The sequence below is a fragment of the Phasianus colchicus genome, chromosome 4, assembly GCF_987193195.1.
Source record: "Phasianus colchicus chromosome 4, bPhaCol1.hap1.1, whole genome shotgun sequence".
Classification (NCBI taxonomy): Eukaryota; Metazoa; Chordata; class Aves; order Galliformes; family Phasianidae; genus Phasianus; species Phasianus colchicus.
The window spans coordinates 57,727,412-57,750,465 of NC_143439.1; the positions used below are offsets into that span (position 1 = coordinate 57,727,412).

Sequence of the window (23,054 nt, forward strand, 5' to 3'; positions counted from 1 at the left end):
GAACCATCACAGGGCTGCAGTGTCTCCCTGTGGGCTTATGCTTCCAGCAGGCTGGCAACAAGCAGCTATGGCTGGCAGTGCTTTGCCTTGCTCCTGCTCCATCTCGTGTCTTGGTCTGTGAGCATGTGCCTTTGTTGGCAATGAAAGCCATCCTTTAGCTGCATGGTTGTACCCCTTTCATGTCAATACATTTATAGGGGCATACCTCTTCCCTGCATACAAAGAAGCACAACTTTCAGCTGAATAATACTCTTTTACCCACCACTACTGTGCCCACTTCTGGAATGGCGCTGCTGTTAATTAGTTCAGCAACCGTAGAATCATTAAGGTTGGAAAAGACCTCAAGGGCCATCAATACAATCATCAAGCTATCCTCACTATGCCCACTGAGCCACATTCCTCCTCAGAGGTTTCTGTTCCAGGTAGGGAACAAAAAACATGTTTGAGTGCAGCAGACCCTATTCAAGAATTAAGATAATGCTGGGGCTTAATCCTTAGTTAATGGCATATCTTACTGCATATGCTGTAGAATCCAGTCATACTTGTAGACCTACAACTACACTTCTTCCAAACTGTGTAGGTTAGGAACTAGACTGCAAGAACAGGATTTCCTGTAAAAGTGTTTGCATTAATTTCCCATTTGTTAAGTACCCATCTAAATGACACAAGTGAAAATAATTTCTTGATTGGTAATTACCTCCAGTTTACTGTGCACCATAGGGCATTGCAGAAGACATAGGAGAGACTTTGAAAATAGTTCTCAAGTTTTTCAAGATAATATAATGATAAATTAGTTGAGACTTTAGGGCCCATCATAAGTGTGTTATTCCATTTTAGACCTCAGCTTATCGGAAAAAAAGCAGGGACGTAGTGACACAGGCCAAGTTTTTCCTTTTTATTCATGGTGCAAAGGTTTTTCAGTACTCACCATCTTACAGTGATTTACCAGTTCACTTAGATATTCAGGGGTAGAGGTTGGTTGTTCTCAGCAGGCTTATCTGTTGCAATATTTCCTGCTATCCTGTTTTGAAACATTGGCTAGTAGCATACAAGTGCAATGCACCACGAGCAAACACCAGAAAAGATCTCATAAAAACTCATTTGGCATTTTGAAAGAGGATGTGGTTCAGGTGTGCTCCAACATTGCACTACTTCTGTCTTTTTAGTAGTTTTACATGTAGGCGTTTGCTATTAGGTGTTTGCTATTGTTAAAAGTGACAGCTACATCCTCCTTCTTAGGCAAGTCTTTTAGAAATAACTGTGATTTGTGTGTTATTTGCATATTTTAATCCATAATTTGCATATGTTAATTCACAGTGCATCACAGCACCAAATTGTGTGGAATGGAGTCAGCCTGAAGTATAAAAAGTTACTGGAAAGTTTGTTTGCTCAAGTGCAGGGTCTGTTTTTGCTGTATCTCAGCAAAGATTCAACTGCTGTTGACTCTCCCTAGTGGTCCTGAGGGGGAGTTTCTGTACTGAAAAATTAGAAAACAGAGGTAAATTTAAAAAATTTCAATATATATCCTCCAACTCTGGAAGAAAATCATCCCTTTTTATTAATGTCTTTCACAGCAGTAACTTTGTGGTAGATCATATTGGGATTTGCTCTTAAAATCAGTCCGTATTTCCAAACCCTTCTCAAGAAGTGAGGTCCTACTCTAGACACAAACCTGTATATGAAGTAAATGTATTTTGTAACCATTGAGGAGGACTCAGGAAGTAGAACTACAGCATAGGGGGAGCCAGGTGAGACACCACTTTGTAGCATGGACTGTTGTGCCGTGGCAAGCTGCAATGCTACATATGATACTTGTTTGTTAGGGTGTTTTTCAAGGGCTGTCAGAATCAGCAGGACGCTCAGAAACAGGCGTTGGAAGTAACAACCATTTTTGTTCCAAAAAAATGTTAGGTGTGAAAGGACACAGTAGGGAATATCTCCTCTCATGATATTTCAGTTGCTGAATATTGCATCAGATGACCCATACTGGAATAGGGTTCTAAAGGGAACCCGCTGGGATCCCTCTCTTCTGCGGCAGGCACGCTGGCATCAGTCCCTGTATTTCTAACAGGAGCAGGTTCATATTACTACTGTCAGTGATACACTGAGAAAAAATAGTGAGAAAGGCAAAAAGAAAACTCATATAATTTTCCATTTCATGGGTACCAGTTTGGTTTCAATGGTATGGATCATCCATCTCACAGTAGTATACCTCAGAGGTTAGCAAATATGCAAGTAGCCAATGATTCTTTCCTTCAACATAGCTGATGCTGCTGGCAGTCCAGTTTTTATTTGGTGTTTCAGCAAAATCCCTGCTCAAGATCACGCTTAATAAAGATAAGGCAGTAATTCCTGGTAAATTGAAGAGAGAAATGAATAGGTAGTTGGAAGAGCTCTCATGATTGTCATCTCAGTATGCCCGTTCATAAACATCCACTGGCAACCACCAAAGCAATGTTTGCTGAAGATATGTCATCTCAAGGTACCATAGGCAGTGTAGTCAGTATGGCTTAGGGTGTCATCTTTCAAATAAAATCCTATAGAATATATGAAAATATTAATAACTTCTGGAATGCCCAGAGAGACAAAAAGGGACATCTCTCTGAAGGAAAAAAAAAAAAAGAATTAGTTTCTGATTGCATTTGAGCTAAAATTTACTAAAGTAAACACTGCTAAGAATGTCCTTCTTCAAGTGTATTTTGTAGCTCTTGCTGCAGTAAACAAGAATGTTGTTTTGTTAGTACTGCCCCTTGCTCTTAAGTCTTATCACAGTTGCATTAAAACCTGTGTTCTGAAATTCAACCATTCTTAAGATTCTGCAATTTTGGGTGCATTTATCACTATCCAGAATGTACAGATCACTGCTAGTGTAACAAATATACAAGTGGCAAACACAAATTCTTCAATGGGAAGGTTTTGGGCGACTTCCATGTGAGTGACTTCCATTTGTGCCCTCATTTGAAGGACACTGAATGGAGCAGACAGCTTATGAAATAGAAGAGTAAAATGTGAATGGAATGATGTACAAGTGATGAAACTTGGGAAATAAAGCAGGCAGAAATACCAGAGGAAGAGCGAAAGTTCAGCTGTGCTCCACAGCTTCCCCACGCAGAGCAAAGACTTCCTGTGAAGTTGTCTCTTGGGGGTGTATCCTGCCATCTGCCTCGGAAATGGCAGCTTTTTAGGAGAAATGAAGGGTGAGAAATGTCACTTAGAGCCCTTACTTGTGAGTATACTGTACATCACCTTGCTGGAACAGCTCCAGGAAATGAAGCACTACTTTGCTGGCACAACATGGATATGGTTGGGAGTTCCTGTTCCACTCCAGTAGGATATTGCATGAATGTGTACGCAAAGAGGATCAGCTAAAGAAATTCAGGATGACTTTGATAAATGTTGATTCCACTGGAAGTGGGCATGTATTCAGGCATGAAGGATGTACTGTAAAATAGGTTGCTACCTTCCACTACCTAAAGGGGGCCTACAGAGACTCTAGCAAGAAGTATAGTGATAGGTGATGACTTTAAACTAAAAAAATTTAAAAAAAGGGAGAGATTTAGGTTAGGCATTAGAAGAAATTCTTCATGGTGAGGATGGTGAGGCACTGGAACAGGCTGCCCAGAGAAGGTGTGGATGCCCTGTCACTGGAAGTATTCAAGGCCAGGCTGGATGGGACCCCGGGCAGTTGATCTGGTGGGAGGTGTCCCTGCCCATGGTAGGAACTGGAACAGGATGGTCTTCAAGATCCCTTCCAACCCAAACAATTCCATGATTCTCTGATTTTCTTTCACGCATATAAGTCCCTGTATGCAGATACTACTGTTTCAGCTGCCGTACCAGGTGAGAGTCAATTGTAAAATGTGGCAAAATCAAAGCTTGCAATTGTGTTGTATCACGCATTCAGTGGGGCACGTACTGGCCACCAAGCCCAAGGAAGAAGAGTCTTTAGTATTGCACTGGTTGCTGTGAATTGTTTTCTACATTCATACAATTGTTTTCTACTCCTTCTCTGGAGATATTCAAGGTACGCTTCGACCCCTTCCTGTGTATCCTACTCTGGGGAACCTGCTTTAGCAGGGTGATTGGACTGAATGAACTGATTTATGCATTCCAAGCTGCAGCTCAGATCATCAATGGCAATTGCTATCCATTTGAAGCCTCTGAGGTTCTCAGAAAGGCAAGAAACAGATAGAATTTTAGACTCAGAAACCTGAGAGAATAAACACTCCCGATTTTTTAGCACTTCCTAACTCTAACCAGATGTGAGGTATGCAAGAGTAACTTTTTTATTTATGTGCTAGCTGTGCTGATTTTAGGAAGAGAGGGATAGGAAGGATGTGGGTAAAGCATTGTATATGCAGGAGTGCTGATCCAAAACAATTAGAAATATCATGTTCAATCCAGGGTTTGTGCAGAGATCTGGGAGCAGCTCTTACTCATGTATATTGCTTTCCTCATGCCTCAATTTGGGCAAATTTTCTTCCCTCTTCTTCTTCCCCCCTCTTCTTCTTCCCCCCTCTTCTTCTTCCCCCCTCTTCTTCTTCCCCCCTCTTCTTCTTCCCCCCTCTTCTTCTTCCCCCCTCTTCTTCTTGCAAAAATTTTTAACTGGCGTTTTCTGGTATTCATTCCAGCTCGTTTTTCATCTGTCTTGTAAAAAAGGTATGAATTGCTTCTTTCCAAGCTTACTATTACATGGTATGGTGCTAGGCTTTGTAAACAAATAAGTCAGCTCACTGTTCACTACAGTAATTAGCACACACAAGACAAGTTTGCAATGCTCCTGTTAAAGGAAAGCTTACCTGTGAAATATGAAGAAATGATTTGAAAGCCAAGGAAATATTTCAGATTTGTACATGCAGAGCACCATTTTTGTATGCTTACATTGCAAGGTGAAGTATTGCTGTTTATTTAATTCACAGAGTAATGTTTGACTATGACTATAACAGTTATAAAAAGATAGCAAATTAAATTTGTTTTCCCACTTTTGGTAAAAGATTTTGGAAAAAAAAAAATAGATTTAACTCATCCAAGGAATATTTTGAATCAGGTAACTATTTTCATGCTAAGATATCAGAACATCAAATTATCAGTCTGGACTGCTCTCACTGACACCAAGACGAACGCTTATTGCCAGCACTGTAACCTTATCTGCATGTCCTATTGCAGAAAATTAAATGTTTCCCCAAAACCTTTGGAGAAGAACTTTATACTTTGATTATTTTAGTTCTGTATGAACTGAAATGTTCCAGGAGACATTTTTGGATGAGTTTCTAGTCTGAGATCACAGAGTTTGCATAGCTTTTTCTGTAATTAAATAAGAGTTGTTAGGCTGATGTTTGGATCCCCGAGATCAAATTGTATGTAGATAGAATTAGGTAGTGGTAGCTATGACTTCCACACCTAATTGAATTCTAGAATCATTGAATCCTTAGAATTGGAAGGGATCACATCTCTGAGCAACCTGTTCCAGTGTCTCACCACCCTTTTTTCTTATATGCACCCTAGATCTATCCTCCTCAAGCTTGAAGCCATTTCCCCTTGTTCTGTCACTACAGACCCTGCTCAAGAATCCGTCTCCTTCTTTCCTGTAGCTCCCCCTAAGGTACTGAAAGGCCGCTATCAGGTCACCTTGCAGCCTTCTCCAGCCCCAGCTCTTTCAGCCTGTCCTTGAATGCAGCCATCACTTTTGTTGCTTTCCACCTGCAGTTTTTTGAAGCAGGTATGGTGGAGCAGGGCAAGGATTGTGTTCCTCTTGTTGTCTTTTTTTGTTGTATCTTCTTTGTTTTATTTATTCGGTTGTTACCAGGCAGAGATTTTGGTGTGGGTGGACATTTGGCATGACTCTGCTTGGTGGCCACATTTTATGTTCAGAAGGTTCCTGGAGCTGTCCTTACAGTGGCAGTTCAGCTTTGTCACAATGCCTGTACATGGAGAGTGGTTCTAGAAATCATAGTCAGTCATTGCAACAACAGTATATCAAGAAGATGGTACAATGGCTCTCCGTGAAATGTGGAAAAAATGTGTCATATAGCTAAAATGACAGAAAACATAGAAAGAGGTTATTGCAGTTTCAGTACAGGTTTGTTGCAGCACTTATTACAGATGTTGCCTTTTTCCAGTTAAGAACATTCCATATTACTTACTGCGTAAAATTTTATTTAAAACCACATATAATGTGTGCTCTAACTGAGGATTATAAACCTGTTACATTGCTTGCCCTTTTCTGAAAGTGGTTATTTATTATTTGACATTATTTTGTCAGACAACTGATTTGTATAGCTGAACACAGGGCACTTGCCTTCTTTTTAAGGATAATAAACAAGCAGCACTTTTAAAACCAACAAAACACTTTTAAATGGTAGAATATTTTCCTAATGATTGTGTCTAACATGTTGAATACCTTTTTACTTTCTCTGCAGTTAGCTTCCATTAGCTTTAAAGTGAAAGAGAGTGGGAAAGCAAGCTTTACTGCAGAAAAAAAGGAAATCAAAGCTAACCACCGACGGCTTTTTGAGAAAGAGTGTTCTGGTTGTTATAAAACATGTATATAACCGACAACTGATATTATCCACTGGTGAGATATTGTTCATACATCTGCAGCATAAAATTACGAGAAAAATCATGCTGGCTATCAATCCACATGTGCTCGGTGCAGTTTCAGGGTTTTGAGAATGCCTCGTGTATCTTTTATCATATTACTGTAACCCCTCACCTCCCACCAGTTGTCCACACATTCTCCCCACCATGCTGTGTCCCCTTTGATGCACAGGTAAACACATTTCACCTCTAGTATTTTTAACTTGAATGCGAGCCGTGCTGCGATGCTTGACCGACTGTGATAAGCATGAAGTCCTGCATACAGGAGAGGGACAATTGTTCTTCAGATCACCTGCCTGTGGGCTTGCGTCTTGCCACGAAGTCTTCCAGTGCTGTGGAGCCCAGCTCTGCTTATATGCAAAGTCCTATGTGAGCCTGTCCACCTCACACACCTAGCTGACCAGAAACCATGTGGCCATATACACCTGGCTCAGAGTCCAAAATAGTATGTCCAGCTTCTTCACAGGGTTAGCTTGTGTGAATGTAGTGGCACACCATGAAGGCATGTAGCTTTTGGATTCCCTGCAGCATTAGCAGCACAAGTTGCTATCTGCTTACAACATGTTTAACAGACACACTCATGGCTAACTAACTTTAAACCAGCTGCTGAAGTGCTGTTAGTAGCTTTCTCTCATGAATAGGAGGCATGCAAGGAGATGCAAATTGCATCCAAGAAGAAAGTAAATCCCGCCTGAGCTGAGCCATGTTTGTCCTTAGGCCTCTCCTCAGGACATCAGTGCTTGGCCTGCAGGGGTGGTGGCACCTGCAGCCTGGACTGACCCCCAAACCATGATTTATCAACTCATGTAAGCTGTATGTTGCTGCTGATTTCACCTGAGCATGTATCAGGAATTTTAGAAGTGAAAAGGCAACATAGAGTGCACTGGCTCAGTCACTCACAACTCTTTTAATGCTTCTGTGGGTTAAAGAGAGATATACATTATTCAGATCAGTACTTTGTCAGTTGTTTATTCTTCATGCAAGCTGTAAATGTTTCATACTATTTTTAGAGCACACGTGAGACTGTTTTTCTTGCTGCTTCAGCTTCCCATCTCAGCTTGATTCAGAGAAAACACTAGAGATCAGGAGCTGGTGGGATTACGTTTGCAGACATCTGCCTTCAGAACAACTTTGTGCCAGTATACATAATACAATAGATATTGTTGCACATTCACATGCAATTTTTAGCAAAAGATCCCCAGCAAAATAGCCAGAATCTTTGTAGGTGGTCGTTGGGGTGGTTCTAGTGCCTTGCTTAATTTTTGCAGAATGATTTGAGTTGAAATCAACAAGAGATTGAGTAGAACTGGACAATGTGTGCAACCAACATGCTGTGGTCAGCCAAAACCCCATTTTCTGCGGCAGCTAAGCTTGGATGTTGAGCTCTAGGTTCTGCCCCAGAGAAGCGTGGTTATCTGTATAAAAGAATTGTGGCAATATGTGAGAGTATGGCCAATATCATTTTATCTTAATGTCATTTTTCCTCTGCTATTATGTGATTTTTTTGTTTAATGCCATGTTTAGTATTCTAGTAGGTCATGTGAAGTCAGGGGTCAGAAGTGTGCTTGATTTAATACAACTGGATGTTTTGCCTGCTTTTTGTCTCTTCCTTTTGGTGTCCTGTCATTTGAATTTTATGTTTTTGCCTTTACTTCTTCAGACGACTTTCCTGGGTATCATTTTCTGTGTTGTGCTGGTCCTTTATGCTGGTACAGATTGCATTTGTTCATCTAAAATGCCTGTCCTGCACAATTTCCATCATTTTTACGGTCTTACATTTTGTCATTTTCTGCTTGAGTTTGGTTGTGGTTTGTTATATTTTGACAGTGGTTTGTCATACAGCTGTGAATAACCTCTTTGCTCTGCCTTTAAAACTTTTTTCATTGCAGTTGTTGAACAAAGTTAACTGAAATGCTTTCTTCAAACAATGATTAGCATAGGCTGTATACAGCAACCAGACAAACTACTTGTTCTGGCTTATTAGCATTCGAAGTCAGATTTTTTATGCAAATATAAATATTCTCTTCACTAAAGTATCTGTGTATGGATTTTTGCTGGAGAATTATGATTTTGATTTATAATATGTGGACATTTTATAGTTAGAAGTAGAGCTTCCTTCTCTAAGATAGATCTTTTGTCTGTGAAATAAGAACATGGGTAACCCCCTCAAACCACTTCCCCTTCAGCCTAAGAAATCAGCATATACTGTGGCTGCCATTAAGAATTTGTGAATTTTTCAGTGTCAGGTAAGGGTCTGCTCTTTATTGCTAGAAACCCAGTTCAGATATCTAATTCAAAACTAAATTAAGCAACAAACTAAACGAGCTCTGAATTTTTATTTTATGATTAGTCTGTATGAAGGCAAATAGTCTAAACTCCCTAGGTTATTAGAGTACTATCCCTGGATGTGGAGCAAAGATTTCAAGCCTGAAGCTGGTCCAGAGTCATGCAAGAGTAGTACTCTGCTGTTTGTGCTGGAGTTCAAGGTTCTGGCTATCATACATCTGCCTTCTGTAGTCAGTCTGCTCAGCAGATACTTTGTGTGTGTTCTCTTGCAGTCAGCCTTGATCCCCAAGCTGGAGACCCTAAGTTCAAGTTAACCATGAGCTGGTAGTGTGCCTGTGTGGCAGAGAATCTTCCAGGTCTGCAATAAGAATGATGCCAGCAGTATAAGGGAGGTGGTTCTTCCTTTGCTGCTGAGGAGACATGTCTGGAGCAGGATATCCAGGCAGCGCTCCTTGGTAGAATAAAGGTACATCTATACTGGAGTGAAGCCAGCAAAGGCACAGTAGTGACTAAAGGTTGGCAGCATGGGCTGGATGGGGAGAAGCTGGGAGAGCTGGGACCATGCAGCCTGGAGAGGGTGGATCTTGTCAATCTAAATGAGTATACAATGGGGGGTAGATAAAGAAGACAGAGACGGAATCTTCTTTGTGTCACTCAGCAAAATTCATGAAGTTCCACTTCAACATAAGAAAAAGCATTTTCCTTGAAAAGTGATGAGACACTGGCATACGCTGCCCAGAGAGGTCATGAAGGCTCCGTCCTTAGGGATGTTTAAAACCCAACTGGACAGTGTTCTGGGCAACCCCTGTGAGTGATCTGCTCTGAGGGGGCTGGAAAAAATGATCACAGAGAGGCCCTTCAAGCCCAGCCATGGGCTGTACTCTGCTAAAAGGGACCTTGGGCTCTGCCATTTGCTTTCCACATCCCCTGGTCCCCAGGTTCTCACTCTTGGACTGCAATACTCTACAGATCTGAAGCCTCTGAATTTTAAAGCGTGCAATTCCTTAAAAACTTTGCTAAGGTGTTTGATAGTATAGCACAGAAAAGGCTGGGAGGCGCTAATAGGTAGGTTGGCTGAGTTCCTTAATGAAAAACTAATCTGTTGCTTTCTTGAGACATACAGCTTTTTATAGTTGTTTTCTGGCTACTTTCACCAAAATGAATTATAGTAAAATATTATCTCTTTTCAGAGAGAAGGATTTAAGTCTCAGTTGCAGATTGTGTATCCCTGAGAATAAGGGTCATAAGGTCTGGAGAATTAAGCTGAGGTCTCATTGACATGAAGTTTCTGTTACCTGTTCTTGAATCAAGTGTGTTTTAGAGGATTGAAGTGCTAGTTACAGACTTACAAGAAAAGGAAATACACTGTCAACTGAATAAAAATTATATAGGCAAATATCAGGATAAAATGGTGTTAGAAAATATTTATTGGAAGAAAAGGAAGAGTCTAATCTAACAATGCTTGAATTACACAGGAACTGTAGAAGAAAAAAATGGACGTTTATAAATGCATATGTTTTAGTACTATTGGTTAAAATTTTTGTCTGTAGGCAGTAGTTTTGACATAAGAATAAATAAGATATTGCAGATATCATGGATCAGAAAAAAAAACTGATAGGATTTGAGTGTGGGAAGGATTCAAGGATTCAAGGCATTCAGTCACAGCACCGAATCCATGTTACTCATCTTTGCAGTTTTGTTTAAAAAAAAAAAAAAAGGAGAACAATGGCAAAATCATCAGAAACATTCATTTTTGCCTAATTGCCACAGAGTACTAAAGAGATCAGTAAAGATAAAAACAAATTTGTATGGACATGGGAGGAATGAATAAGCAGCTGATTTTACTTCTCAGAAATTTGTACTTTACTAGCAGTATGGAGGTAGCACTTGCAAACGGTCCTCCAAACTTCGTGGAGTTTCTGCAGATTACACAGATATTTTCTGAATGTAAAATACTGCTATTACTATTGGTAGAATACTTCTATTAATAGTATACAATAGTGTATTATTTTTATGATTACTGTTGTAATAATTTTAAAATCATACATTTTATTCTACTTAATACTTTATTTGTATTAATTACTGGAATTTTCCCATAAGATCAGTACAGATCAATCATACATTGTAACAGTTATTCTATAAGTAGTCTAAATGATAGGAGCCCAGTCTTACCCACTAGATAGGGAGTAAAAAAGGATGGGTCTGTGTGTGCCAGATTCTGCCTTGGACACATGTGGGTGGTTTAATCAGTGTGGCCCACACACCTCTGAAATGGAATTTGGACTTTAATTAGACTGTCTTTTCATTGCCCTTCATACAGTAGCTTTTCCTGGGAATTGACAGATTCATTTTGTTTGGGTTTGAATCCACTCACCAGAAAAGGTTTTGTAAATGTGGATGGTTGTTCACATGTACGACTTTGGGACTGTTCCCAGCTTCAGCTCTCCCCCTTCCATCCTCCCCAGTTTTAGCAGAGCTGCTGCAAAGTCTAGAGGAAGCGTGCATCCCAACCCCCTCTGCATCCCAACCAGGTGGGCTGCATCTGGGAGAGAACACACCTGATGTGATATTTCACTGAGACAAATCTAGGCAAATTCAATCAAAAGTAGGGGCAGAAGGAGAGCAATGACATCACTGTATAACTCCATAATGTTTTGCTTTTTGTGCATTCATTTATTTTGGTTACAAATGCATGCATAAATGCCTGCGCCAGCCTCTGGTCCACACAGATGTCAATTAGCCAAGACCAGAGATGTCAATTAACAAATAACAGTAAGCTCAGGCTTTCTTCTGTGGTGCTCAGGAAAGCTTATTTGCAGTCAGTGAGAAGTCATCTCCAAACTTCCCTAGCCCTTAGATGTGGCCGAGGGAAAGTTGGTCTTAGCTTCTCCATTTAAGTACTGAACCCCAGCTGTGATAATCTCCCAAGCAAGAGACTTCCATGATCTGCCTGGAGCTGTACAGGCCATCTCAACTTTTTGGTTTGGAAGCCAAAAAACCTGCAGACCCAACCAGTGCTGTTCACCAAACCCATCTATATAATGTGTTGATGAGATAATCAGCTGCAGTCTGCACCACAGCTTCCAGACAGAGCTCATTTAAGCTACAGGCACAGTGTCATTTTTTCATTCTGTTGCTGATTCTTTGGAACTTTAGAAGGCTTTTTATATTTTATGCTTTTATATTTGTGTCTGTTTTATTGCTTATTTTATATCATAGCTCTAATTGAAGACACAGGACTTGACAGGCTGCAAAAAACAGTCTGGATGCAATCAAACCAGTATTTTTATTTCACTGGTTAACACTTCTATTGTTTGACTTTTATACCAATTTGGCAGTTGTCCTACATGCTGTATACATATATGCTAAATTGAAGTCTCTGCTGCTGAGAGCTTGTACTGTAAAGGCAAACCTTGACAAGTGCACTGAGCAAGGAGGGTTTTGCTGTCGAGCCCTGCTTCTGCAACAGAGGCCACGAACCTGCATTCTATAGAGAGGGCATTGAGAATTTGACAGCATATCTTTCACAAAGGGAGGAAGTATTCTTCTATTTCTAGCTCACAAATAATACCCGTTTCCTGTGAACTAGAAAAACATGTTTACTTTCTATTTTATTTGAATCTTCCTTAGGAAAAACAAAACAACAGTACCACCACCACATGGCATGTGGTGGTACCACAATTACATGGATTGGATTAATTGATTTCTGGACCGCTCATATCCAGGGAAGTGTCACATATCTACCCATTATATTTCAATTCTAAAATTGTAGCTAGGTCTCTCGTCCTCTGGAATGTAAATAGAGCCATGTGTAGCCAGGCTGTGACATGAGTGAGCAGGCTGAAGGTATGTCATCCCAGCGAGTGACAGCACTGTAGTTTGTGCAAAATAATCACTTCAGATACACCTTTCTTACAGACACCTTCATATAAATAACCATCATCACCCATTGTTAAATCCAGCTGATCTTTGCCAGTTTGCTTTGCTGTCTGGGGATTTGCTAGCACAAACGAAGCAAGCATTAAGGGGCATTGCCTGCCTCTCTTGGGAAATAGTATGTCCTCAGATACTCAGTTAGGGATGAAGGATGCTGCTCAGGACAAAATGCAAAGTAGCATTATGGGGATCTGGCATTAATGCCTGAGTGCTGAGGGAGGGGCAGGTGAATTTTCTTTCCAGCTCACAGTGTATCCAATTTCTTATAGTGCAGGATGTTGCATTTCACTCAGTGAAACAGCCTGTACTGGATAATGGCACTGTAAGATGCTGCTGGTGTTCTTATAGATGCAGGTGTGCATCTGTGTCTGCTTTCCTAACCCTGAGTGCTGGGCTCAGAGCTTCAACATCTGCAGTCATGGCTACTCTGATCTGTTCTTGCAGGCAGATGATATAGCATCTATTATTAATACTGTTTAATAAATCCTATTAAAATAACTTCCTTCAAGTTACTTATAATTTTGCCAAACTTAAGCCAATAAAACTGAAATTGCGGTTTATTTTGCTTTTAGCTAGTTCTCTCTTATCTAAGCCAAAAATGATTTCTGTTTTTGAAGATGAAAAAAATATATACTATTTTGTCCATGTTACAAAACTATTGCAGCTTTTTATTTTCACATCCATATGATATTATGGAGCAGAATTGCTCACCTTTGTGGCAGGGGTTGCTTTTTGTGTCCTCCTTGTGTAAATCTGACTGAATTTAGTAAATTTATGAAATTTATGGATCTTTGGGGTAAAAGGCACCATTCTGAAATACTCATCTCAAACCTCACTAGAGTTTGACAGCTGAAATTTCCAAGATTTCCCTGCCCATGGAGCCCGGTGGGCTATCTCCACACGTGCTACAAAGAGTAGCTGGACTCAAGGCTCTGTGGACTCCTGGATTTTTCCACTGCAGATTCCATTTCCAGACCCTGATGTAGTCAGCCAGTGCTGCATGCAAAAGCAGGAAGCCCTTCCTTCTCCGGAGCTGCCAGCAGATGCAGTGTGGTCCAGGTGGCCCTGAAAAGGAAGCAGCTTGACCATGGCATTGTCACTGGAAAATCCAGGAAGAAAACCCTCTCACTCCAATGAGGCATTAGAAGCACAGAGAAAAGAGGGGAAAGAAGGCAAAAGAAGAGAGGGACTAAACCAGGAAAGAAATCTGATGGCACTGAAGTGTAAAAGTGGACAGAAGTATTAACTGAAAGGTGAAAGAAAAAGAGGGAGCCTCATTATGAGAGGCTTAGAAGTCAGTAAGAAAAACATGGAAAGTAAATAGGGAGCTGCTTAGCTGCATGGAGGGCACAAAGAGATGCTCTTGCCTTGTCCCTGGCTGGATAGAATGCTGAGCAAAGGGAGGAGGATGGAGTCGGACAAAGCAGAGTGCAGAAAAGTAGGAGACAGAAGATCTTGGGGAAAAGTACACAAAATTGAGAAGCAGAAGAAGGATTTACACTACAGAGGCAAGGAGCTTTGTGCAGCCTGGGTGGCTGGGAAGGGCACTGACAAAGTCTGCATGAAGCTGGCATTTGAGGGAGAGAGGAGGAGAACAGGGAGACTGCAAATAGATAGCATGGCCCCCTTTGGGTAAGGAGAATGAGGGATTTGGAGAGCTGTGGGGGGATTAGTGAGCCTGCCTGAGCAAGGAGAACAGACTGTGTGAGGAGGGGGAGAAGGGACAGGGCAGCACTGAGAGCTGAACTGTGAACATGGAAGATAACCTGTGCATATAAACTGACCATAAGATGGGAAAAAGAAAGACCATGAGGGTAGGGGAGCAGGGAGACTTGGAGGGAGGGGGGAGGGCAGGGGTAATAAAGAGCGGAGCTGAGAGTGCTTGGATATTCATACACACAGTTATGTTCTGGAGGAGAAAACATCAAGGCAAGCCTTTTGCTATTAAGACACAGAAAGTTTGTGGTTACAAGGGCTTGTTCCACAGCCCTTTGTTGTTCTTGGAAACATCTTCTGCACAAGTAAGCTTTGTTACCACTGTACAGAGTCATGTTTATACTAGAAAATAAGTTATCTTTTTAAGCCATGAAATGCTTCAGGAAGAGAGCCCAAGCCTTGGACCTGCTTCAGTCTTCTGTAGCAAAAGCAGCTCAGTGAGCTGAGGACCAGCCTGCTTGTTAGTAGGGTTTTGTGAGTGTTTCTCCTGGAGCTTGTGCTAGTGTATACTAGACACTCACATGAGCAGTTTTCCCTTTTACAGACAGACAGAGTCTGCATGGGCATCTGTAGATGAAAATGAGGTTCTGTGGGGCATCACCTTGTGTGCACCTCTGTTCCTCCTCATCCTTTTGGCTCCCCACTTTGTTATTCACAGTAGCAGATCCCGGTGGCAAGGACAGTGCTTAGTAGGAAAAATAATGAGATATTTAATGTATTTCTAGCCTTCTTTAATGTGTTGTAGCTGCGGTTACAAGGCTAAAACCAGCACCATATGACTATGCTACTTCGGGAATGGTCTATAAATGCAGTTAAAGAAGTTTCAGGATTTTTATGTGGTGCCTAAGTCACGTGAATAGAGGTTTATCACAAGCAGTAGGAATGCTGGATTTTCATATCACACATTTGCTGCCTAGGATGATTAGCAGGAAATTTAATTTGCACTAATTAGCCTTAGGGGAGCAAAAAATTAACATGATGGGAAAGTTTCAAGTTTTGCTATATACCATACCAAGATGGAAAAATTTGAGTTAAAGCTCGAGTCTTATGCTGATACACTGGTCTTCATTTTCTCTGAACTGAATTAAAAGACTGTAGAAAATTAATACATGCACGGTGAGTGGGTGGGTTTTTTAGGAGCTTGAGTTGTAGAATAGTTGTTCAAAGTATTCATTGAACTGACAGCCACATCCAGAGAACACAGTATATTTTAATCCTTAAAATTATGTTGATATCTAATATTGCAGTAAAAGCTTTAAGTCCTTATTTTCTATATTGGTATATTTTCCTTACATAATGTGCATCATAACTGCACATGCAGTATTCCACATTGTAACACACAGAGCAGAAACAGCTTTCACAGAAACCACTTCTGTGAAAACACCATAGTTTTTAATTTACAACACCCACTTGCAAATACATTTTTAGGGTCAAGTGCCCTTGTTTGTATGCTGGCAAAATTCCTATGAAAATAAGTTTTTCAGAAATTACTCTGAAAGGTATAAGAGAGACATGAGTCACCGCATAGTCCTGGTAGATAAATAAGAACTAGGAGCTAATCAACTCTAATTTTGCCTGTTGATGGTGACTTTTCTGTCTCATTGTTCCAGAACGCTTAGTTTAGATCTCTCAGTTTTTCTCTCTGAAGATGGAGGTAATTTTCATGTATCCACCACTCAGAATTACTGTGGATTGATTAATGCATGCAAGGCAATGACTCATTTGATATGGAAGTATTGATCTATTATAAACTAAAGTGTTCTTTCATACAAGCTTGTGGTTGCATCCAAATTTATCTGTAAAAAAAAAAAAAAAAAGGGAGGTGGAAAACATCGGTTGCATATGAGATAATTGCCTTTGATACTGGTTTTCTGCTAGTCTGCACATCCAAAATGCATGCCATGCTCACTATTACCATTACTTACTTGGAGAACTCAGTACTTGAAGTCCATACTCCTGAGAAGTAAGAATGGATATAAGCTACCACAGACCTTCCAGCCTGTAGCACAAATACACTCAGTCTAAAGAGAGATTTCAGGTAGACTCTCTGTTGGCAATCATGTGTTGTATAACATACACTGTATTGCATTCTCAGGTCTTTCTTCACTCTCCAGATCGATAGCCATAGCTGTCCTATTCAGTCAACGCAGTCAACAGTGTGTGTGTGTGGCTGTATATATATATACATGTGCACACATGCAAACATATTTGTGTCCACAACTCCTCTATATAAATGCACTTTGCCTTTTTGAATGTAAAAATGCATTTCTGTAAATGCTCAGCACTTGTATTTATACATTTATGAGTAATATCCAACTTTCAGTCATAATTGACACCATGTGGCTCTCTGTATGATAATTAGTTTGGGACAAAAAATTTGCAGATGGTTTCAAAAGTGACTCTAACTCACCATCAGTGTAAAGAGATTGAATAAGATGAGCTCACTCTGAGTATCAGAATAAGCTGTTTTCATTGATTTCACTGGGAGCAGGCACAACTCCATTTCTACAGCAGACAGAAAACATGTATTATATTACTTAAATGAAGTTTGATTTCATTGCACTTAAATTTATTCATGTTCTGTAAGCAAATGGTTGAAGATTTTATAACTAGAGCATTTGCTGAATTCTGCTTTGTATTTTCCTCACAGCAATTGGAAGGACCCTCATTCCTCGTTATTTTAGCACTGTCTTTGAAGGAGGTGTAACAGACCTGTATTATGTTCTCAAGCACTCAAAAGAGTCATACCACAACTCATCCATCACAGTGGACTGTGATCAATGCACCATGGTCACTCAGCATGGAAAACCCATGTTTACCAAGGTAACAGGGAAGACTCAAAAAAGCATGTTGTTTGCTTTTGTTTTGTTTTTTTTCTTTCTTTCTGGTGTGTCTGAGAGAGAAAAATATTGGCTGTTGCATTTTTCTGGTAGACTGAGATTATTTCTAATACTGAAAACTCTTGAATACCTTTAATTGTAATTTTCTGTATTCGTTACATGACTGGAAAATTCTGTGGGCATCTTCTGCAGTTCTCCCAGAAAGACTGCAAGAGAAGAACATAATGCCAGGTTTCTGGAACTATCAGATGTACATAAATTAAATGCAACCTGCCCATTTCCTTTTCTCTTGACTCAATTTTAAAGCAACAGTGAGGTTTTACATTGCTGGTACCTACCATTTTGGGTGGCTCACTTTACACTTGATACTCAGTCTAAGGACTTTAAATCTATGGGAAAAAGGTGATTTAATACAGTAGGATGCTGGTCCAAAGGCCAGGGAAGTCAATGGAGGAACTCGATTGATTTGAGCACGTTCTGCATCAGGTAGTTAGTACAGTTAGTACATATTGAATATTTGCAACAGATAGTGAATTATGGAATACCGTGAATTATATTATGTTCATACATTGGCTACTTCAGTTCTTTAATTAAAGTGAGTGTTGTGTATTTATAAAAACAGTACCAAAAAGATGGAAAGTCCAAGTTAAAATAAAAATCCTACCTTAAAAACCAGTAAACCGATTTTGAAAATGGAAAGGCAGACTTCATAATTTAACAAAAAATGTTTCGTTTGCATCTTGTACCTGTTCATTTCTGTGAACATCAACTTTCACATGGAAAAAAAAGCACAGAAGAAAAGGTGCATCAGGAGGAGATAATCCATTCATATTGCCCATATCTTGCAAAACTGGGGAGGTTTTTGAGTCTAAAAAGGCACTGATGTTGACAGCATCATACTTAGGGGCTGCATGGCATGTGTAGTTTTAGCATGTGTGTCTTCTCTGACAATTTTATTCCTCATGGTGTGGGACTTAAAGGATAGGGAGAAGAAGCCACCCATGTGCAGTGCTGGTGAGCTGGGAGGTGTGTATTTTACGGTATATTTGTTCCAGCTGTCTCACTCCAGCCCACTGTGGTTTACACAGACACAAACATGGAGATATTTCTGGGTGGCACCTCTTTACCACCTCAGTGCTCAGGAAGAGTTGTCCATGGTTGCCACATGTAGAAAATATGGAGAGGTATAGGGTGGCTGCATCTTTGTGGAGCTGCCTTTAAAGATTGGGGTTTTTTCTGTAATGGCTGTATGTTAAAATGGCTGGATAAGTAATACTGTTGAAATAGAAGACAGCATATAGTGGAATAAAGGAGAAAAGAATACACTGCTGTCAAAAATGAGTTAGAGCCAAATGCTGTCTCAGGTCTCAGCTGTGTATGTGTAACTTCTAGCAGAGATAGTGAGGTCATAGATCTTGAACACAAAGGTAGACTTAACTCCCACAGCATTGCTGGAAGAACAGAACTCCAATAAGCAGCACTCCAGCTGACTGAGTAGCTCCTCACATCATGTCTGAATTTGACCCAGTGAAGGTTTTTTTTAGTGCAAAAACACGAATAAGCTATTCTTGTTAATAGCTATTTCAGTTTCACAAACAACTTGTAAGCTACAAATTCACTAGCATCTAATATAATGGGCTGGAACAGTTCTCATCACATATTGAATCAGGAATCCGCAGCTGCATTTTATTCATTTCGACATTTTCCCAGTTAGAGCTACTCACTGCATACTGCAATATTGGATGAATATATAACACGGCACTTCCAATTCTTTTCAAATGTGGCTAGAACATGCCTACCAGTGAGGATACAAATAGTTCAGCTTGTCTTTAGAAGGCTGTTGTCTACATAAAGTAAGGCACATGCTTAAGAACAGATTTTGTCAAGTTATAAATAAATACAATTCAGTGGCATGAATTAGAGTAGCAAAGAAGAGGCCAAAGCCCTGACTACCGTGTCCGTTTGCCTGGGCAGATGTTTGGATTTTTTTTCTCCAAGCAAAGGAAAGAATTCTGAGTATTTCTAATACTCTGTTTGTGTTTTCCAACACTCCAACTTCATGTATAGCCAAACTGGTTTTCTGCAGTTTGTGGTTTTTACAGTTCCTGATAACATCACCAAGGTTGAGCTTTGCTTCCACCCTGAGATCTAGGAGCACCCACTGGTGGGACAGGCCTTCTCTTGTGCTCCATCAAACTGATTTACAAGCGTGGAACTCAAACACTCCCAGTGATTTGGGCCCTCCAGCACATTCCAGATTTGTAAAGGCATCAGATTTCTTTTAAAGCCAGGTTTGAGAGATGGCCATTAACAAAAGGGGGAAGAGTTTTAAAACGTGCATTGTATCACTCCTGCAAGAATCCAAGCAGAACAGGAATGAATTTATTTCTGAAAGGTGCAGGCAGTTGAATTTCCTACAATTAATAAGTGCAGCGAAGGGGTTAAAAAGCTATTGGTTAGTTTGAGAAACGTTCTTTTTTAGTTTTTTCCTGGCCTAGTCTAGAGCAACCACGTGATATGCTGAATGCCTGCCAGCCTCTTTCTTGTTGATCCTCCGGAGACCATCTGTGCTGGGGGCATTGATTAGAGTGTGTCTGCTGGGATTACATCTTTTCTGTTGCCATGCCAACTAATCAGCTGATTTTGGTTACCACAGAAACAAAATGTCAGAGCTCACAGTACGGTAACATGAATTCAGCACAACAGAAAATGTTTTCTTAATTGGAGACCCTTTTGATTTTTTGGATTCTATGTAAAAGGTAGCATTAAAAAAAAAAAAAAAAAAAGCCCATTTAAAATAAGAACTGCACCAATTTTATTGATTAAAAGCAGTGCGTAAAATTCTGCTCCACATAAGGAAATTAAATTCCTTTATAAGACGTATAAATTTTTACCACTGTGATATGAGGTATGTGTTTCAGTTTTTCTATTAGAATTTGTTAATGCTAGTGCATAAAACAAGTCTGTTAAGAGCTGTGGGTTTTTGAGCCGCAGAAGAAACATTCGAGAAGCCACAGGTATTATTATTAAAAAATATATTAAACCTGAAGTATTTTCATTTATCCGGTCAGTAATCAGAAACTTTGGCCTCAGCACAGTAATGTTAATACAACAGAATGCTTTTCTTCTTGTTTTAATCCTTATCTGCACAAATGTGTATATCTCTGGCTAATTTCTTATCATAATACAAGTGATGTGAAAACCAAGATCAGGGTCAGACAACAGCGTAAGTTACATTAAGAATTTGAAGGTATGCTAAAAGGGGCAGAGGAGAACCTGTTGCAACACTCTTCTTCATAGGTCTACAGTAATATATGTGTATAATATGCCTGTTAAAGTTACCTGTGTATTTTTGTAGAAACAAGCATGAGAAAAAGTCCCAATAACATTAATGAACTGCTAACCGGAAAAGCCACGCATTGCCAAAGCAGGAACTAGTCTGATGGGAGCTAGGGTTGTAAAAAGGCCCAATGGCCTCAACCAAATCTAGGACGGCTAGTTGCTCGATCAAATATCAGTTATTTTAAAATTAAATTTGCAAGAACCTTTTTTTTAAAAAGAATTGTTACGCTATGTCTCCACAGTATCTCTGCACCATGTACTTTGAAATTCTGCTTAGAATAGGAGTTGTAGGTCTAAGCATTCAATTAAAAGAAAACAACAGAGGTAGCTAAATTTTAGATCAGGCGTCATTTATGTTTTCCAGGGTGCCCCAAGGCAGGCATGTATTTTGCACCTACTTCTTTTAAAGAAGATCACAACTAGCATTTATTTTTTTTCCAAATACAGTCACTTAAAAATCTTCAGTAATTTATTTTATTTGTTATTTCCAAGTAGTATCCCCTTGCTGCCTCCCATATGTATCTCTTCCTGAGATAAGAGCTCTGTCACAGTGCTGCAGGAGCCACTGGCCATAGATGCAGCTCCACTGTACGCTCTGGCCCTTCATTGCTGTCCCACCATTCCATGAAAGGGCAGCATTAATAAAAGTAGATAAGAAATAAAAGAAAAGTGAAAATGAGATAAAAAGATAAAAATGCTTTGAAAAAACAAGAATGAGAAGAAAGGAGAGAAAAGAAGAAAAAAAAAAGGATTAACATCAACCGCAGCCATTCAGGCACCCTACATTCCAAGTGGATAGGAAGGGAAAGTTTATGTGCCCATCCACTGTGAGGCAAGATCAACCTAAGAAAAGCTGGGACAGCAGTGAGCAACTTTGCATCAAGTGTGCACACTTGGACCTCAGTCACCTCCATTGCAAGGCTGGGTCATTAATTAGCAGTCCTGAACCAAGACAGAGAGAGAACTGATGCAATAAATAAGATTTAGTGAGTACAATACTACGTGAAATGCTATGAAATCTTTAGCATTATAAGGTACTATCTGCTCTGCAGTAAGGCCAGAGAGTCATTTTCCCACGTTTATTTTTTCCCCCTATGAGAAAGAAAAATAATTAGTCCAGCTCAGGTGAACAATAGAATACTGCTCTGATATTTTTGAATGTTGTTTGGTCAGTGATACAATACTACTGAAAACAAAATTCCTGGGAATTTATGTCATGCATTTTATGTATTCTAGGTATGCACAGAAGGACGTCTTATCTTGGAGTTTACTTTTGATGATCTTATGAGAATAAAAACATGGCACTTTACTATTAGACAATACAGAGAATTAGTCCCACGCAGCATTCTAGCCATGCATGTAAGTAATCCTTTTTTCACTTGACCTAATGCAAAGAGATGAGATTAGGTTTATGAAGAACTCCAGCAAATTTCACACCCAAGGCAATTAACTATAAATATTTTCTTTTGCCTGCAACTACATCCATTATAAGTTCCTTCGTTGCTCCTTCCTATCTCAGTGCTTCATTGTTACCACTGTTGCTATATTTCCATTTTGGTTTAGCACAATTTTGTTTTTAATCCTATTTTGTAGTCTGTATGGTTTGGACTTAAAATCTGTTCATATTGATATCAACTAAACTAACATCAGTGAATTTCCATCATTGTAGATACAGATTTTCTTGGTCTTTAAATTAAGCTAACTAATTTTACCCTTATATAAGACAGAAAATAAATAAATATCACATCTTTACTCAAAATACTTCAGAATTTAACCCAGGTCTTCCCTTCCTAATATTTCAAGACTTTTTTTTTTTAATTTGTAATTGAATGAAAACATACACAATGGAACATTAAAACTTTATATATTCTGCAGGATGAAGTCAAACTATAATAAAGTAAATCACTGAGAGGAAACAAAGAACACAGTATTATTGCTACGTTCAGTTCTGCATTGCAGAAGCATTCAGATTAGTAGCGCTCCATATACAAAATTAATTATAGGGCTATAGTGTTGTAGAGGGTAAGAATACAACCCCAAATATACGTCCTTATTTTGACATCAAGTTACTTGCATATCCAAAGTTAAAGATATATATTTTAGAGAGGAGTTTTAAATAACTTAAGCAGCTCAGACTTAGAAATACTGTTGGAAATATTTTCCTCCATTTCTATCCCTTTTCTAGTTTTTTGTTTGTTTGTTTGCTTGTTGTTTTTTTTTTTTTTAGGAGGGTTCAACTTCTGAACTATTCAACAATATCCCATTAAATAATGATGGCTGTGGGCACAATTTTATATTTAGGGAGGTTGCAATTCAAACTAGCTAACAACCAGCAGG

General features: G+C 39.6%; 1 protein-coding gene across 10 annotated transcripts in view; it reads left to right on the top strand.

Annotated features, from left to right (window-relative positions):
* LDB2 (LIM domain binding 2) overlaps nucleotides 1-23,054 on the top strand; it is a 207,896-nt gene that overhangs the window by 138,802 nt on the left and 46,040 nt on the right. For all 10 annotated transcript variants that reach the window (XM_031588411.2, XM_090139637.1, XM_031588409.2 and 7 more), the window contains 2 exons: nucleotides 17,186-17,358; nucleotides 21,954-22,076. In XM_031588411.2, coding sequence (XP_031444271.1) covers nucleotides 17,186-17,358; nucleotides 21,954-22,076 — 296 coding nt within the window. The remainder of the gene's footprint in view (nucleotides 1-17,185; nucleotides 17,359-21,953; nucleotides 22,077-23,054) is intronic.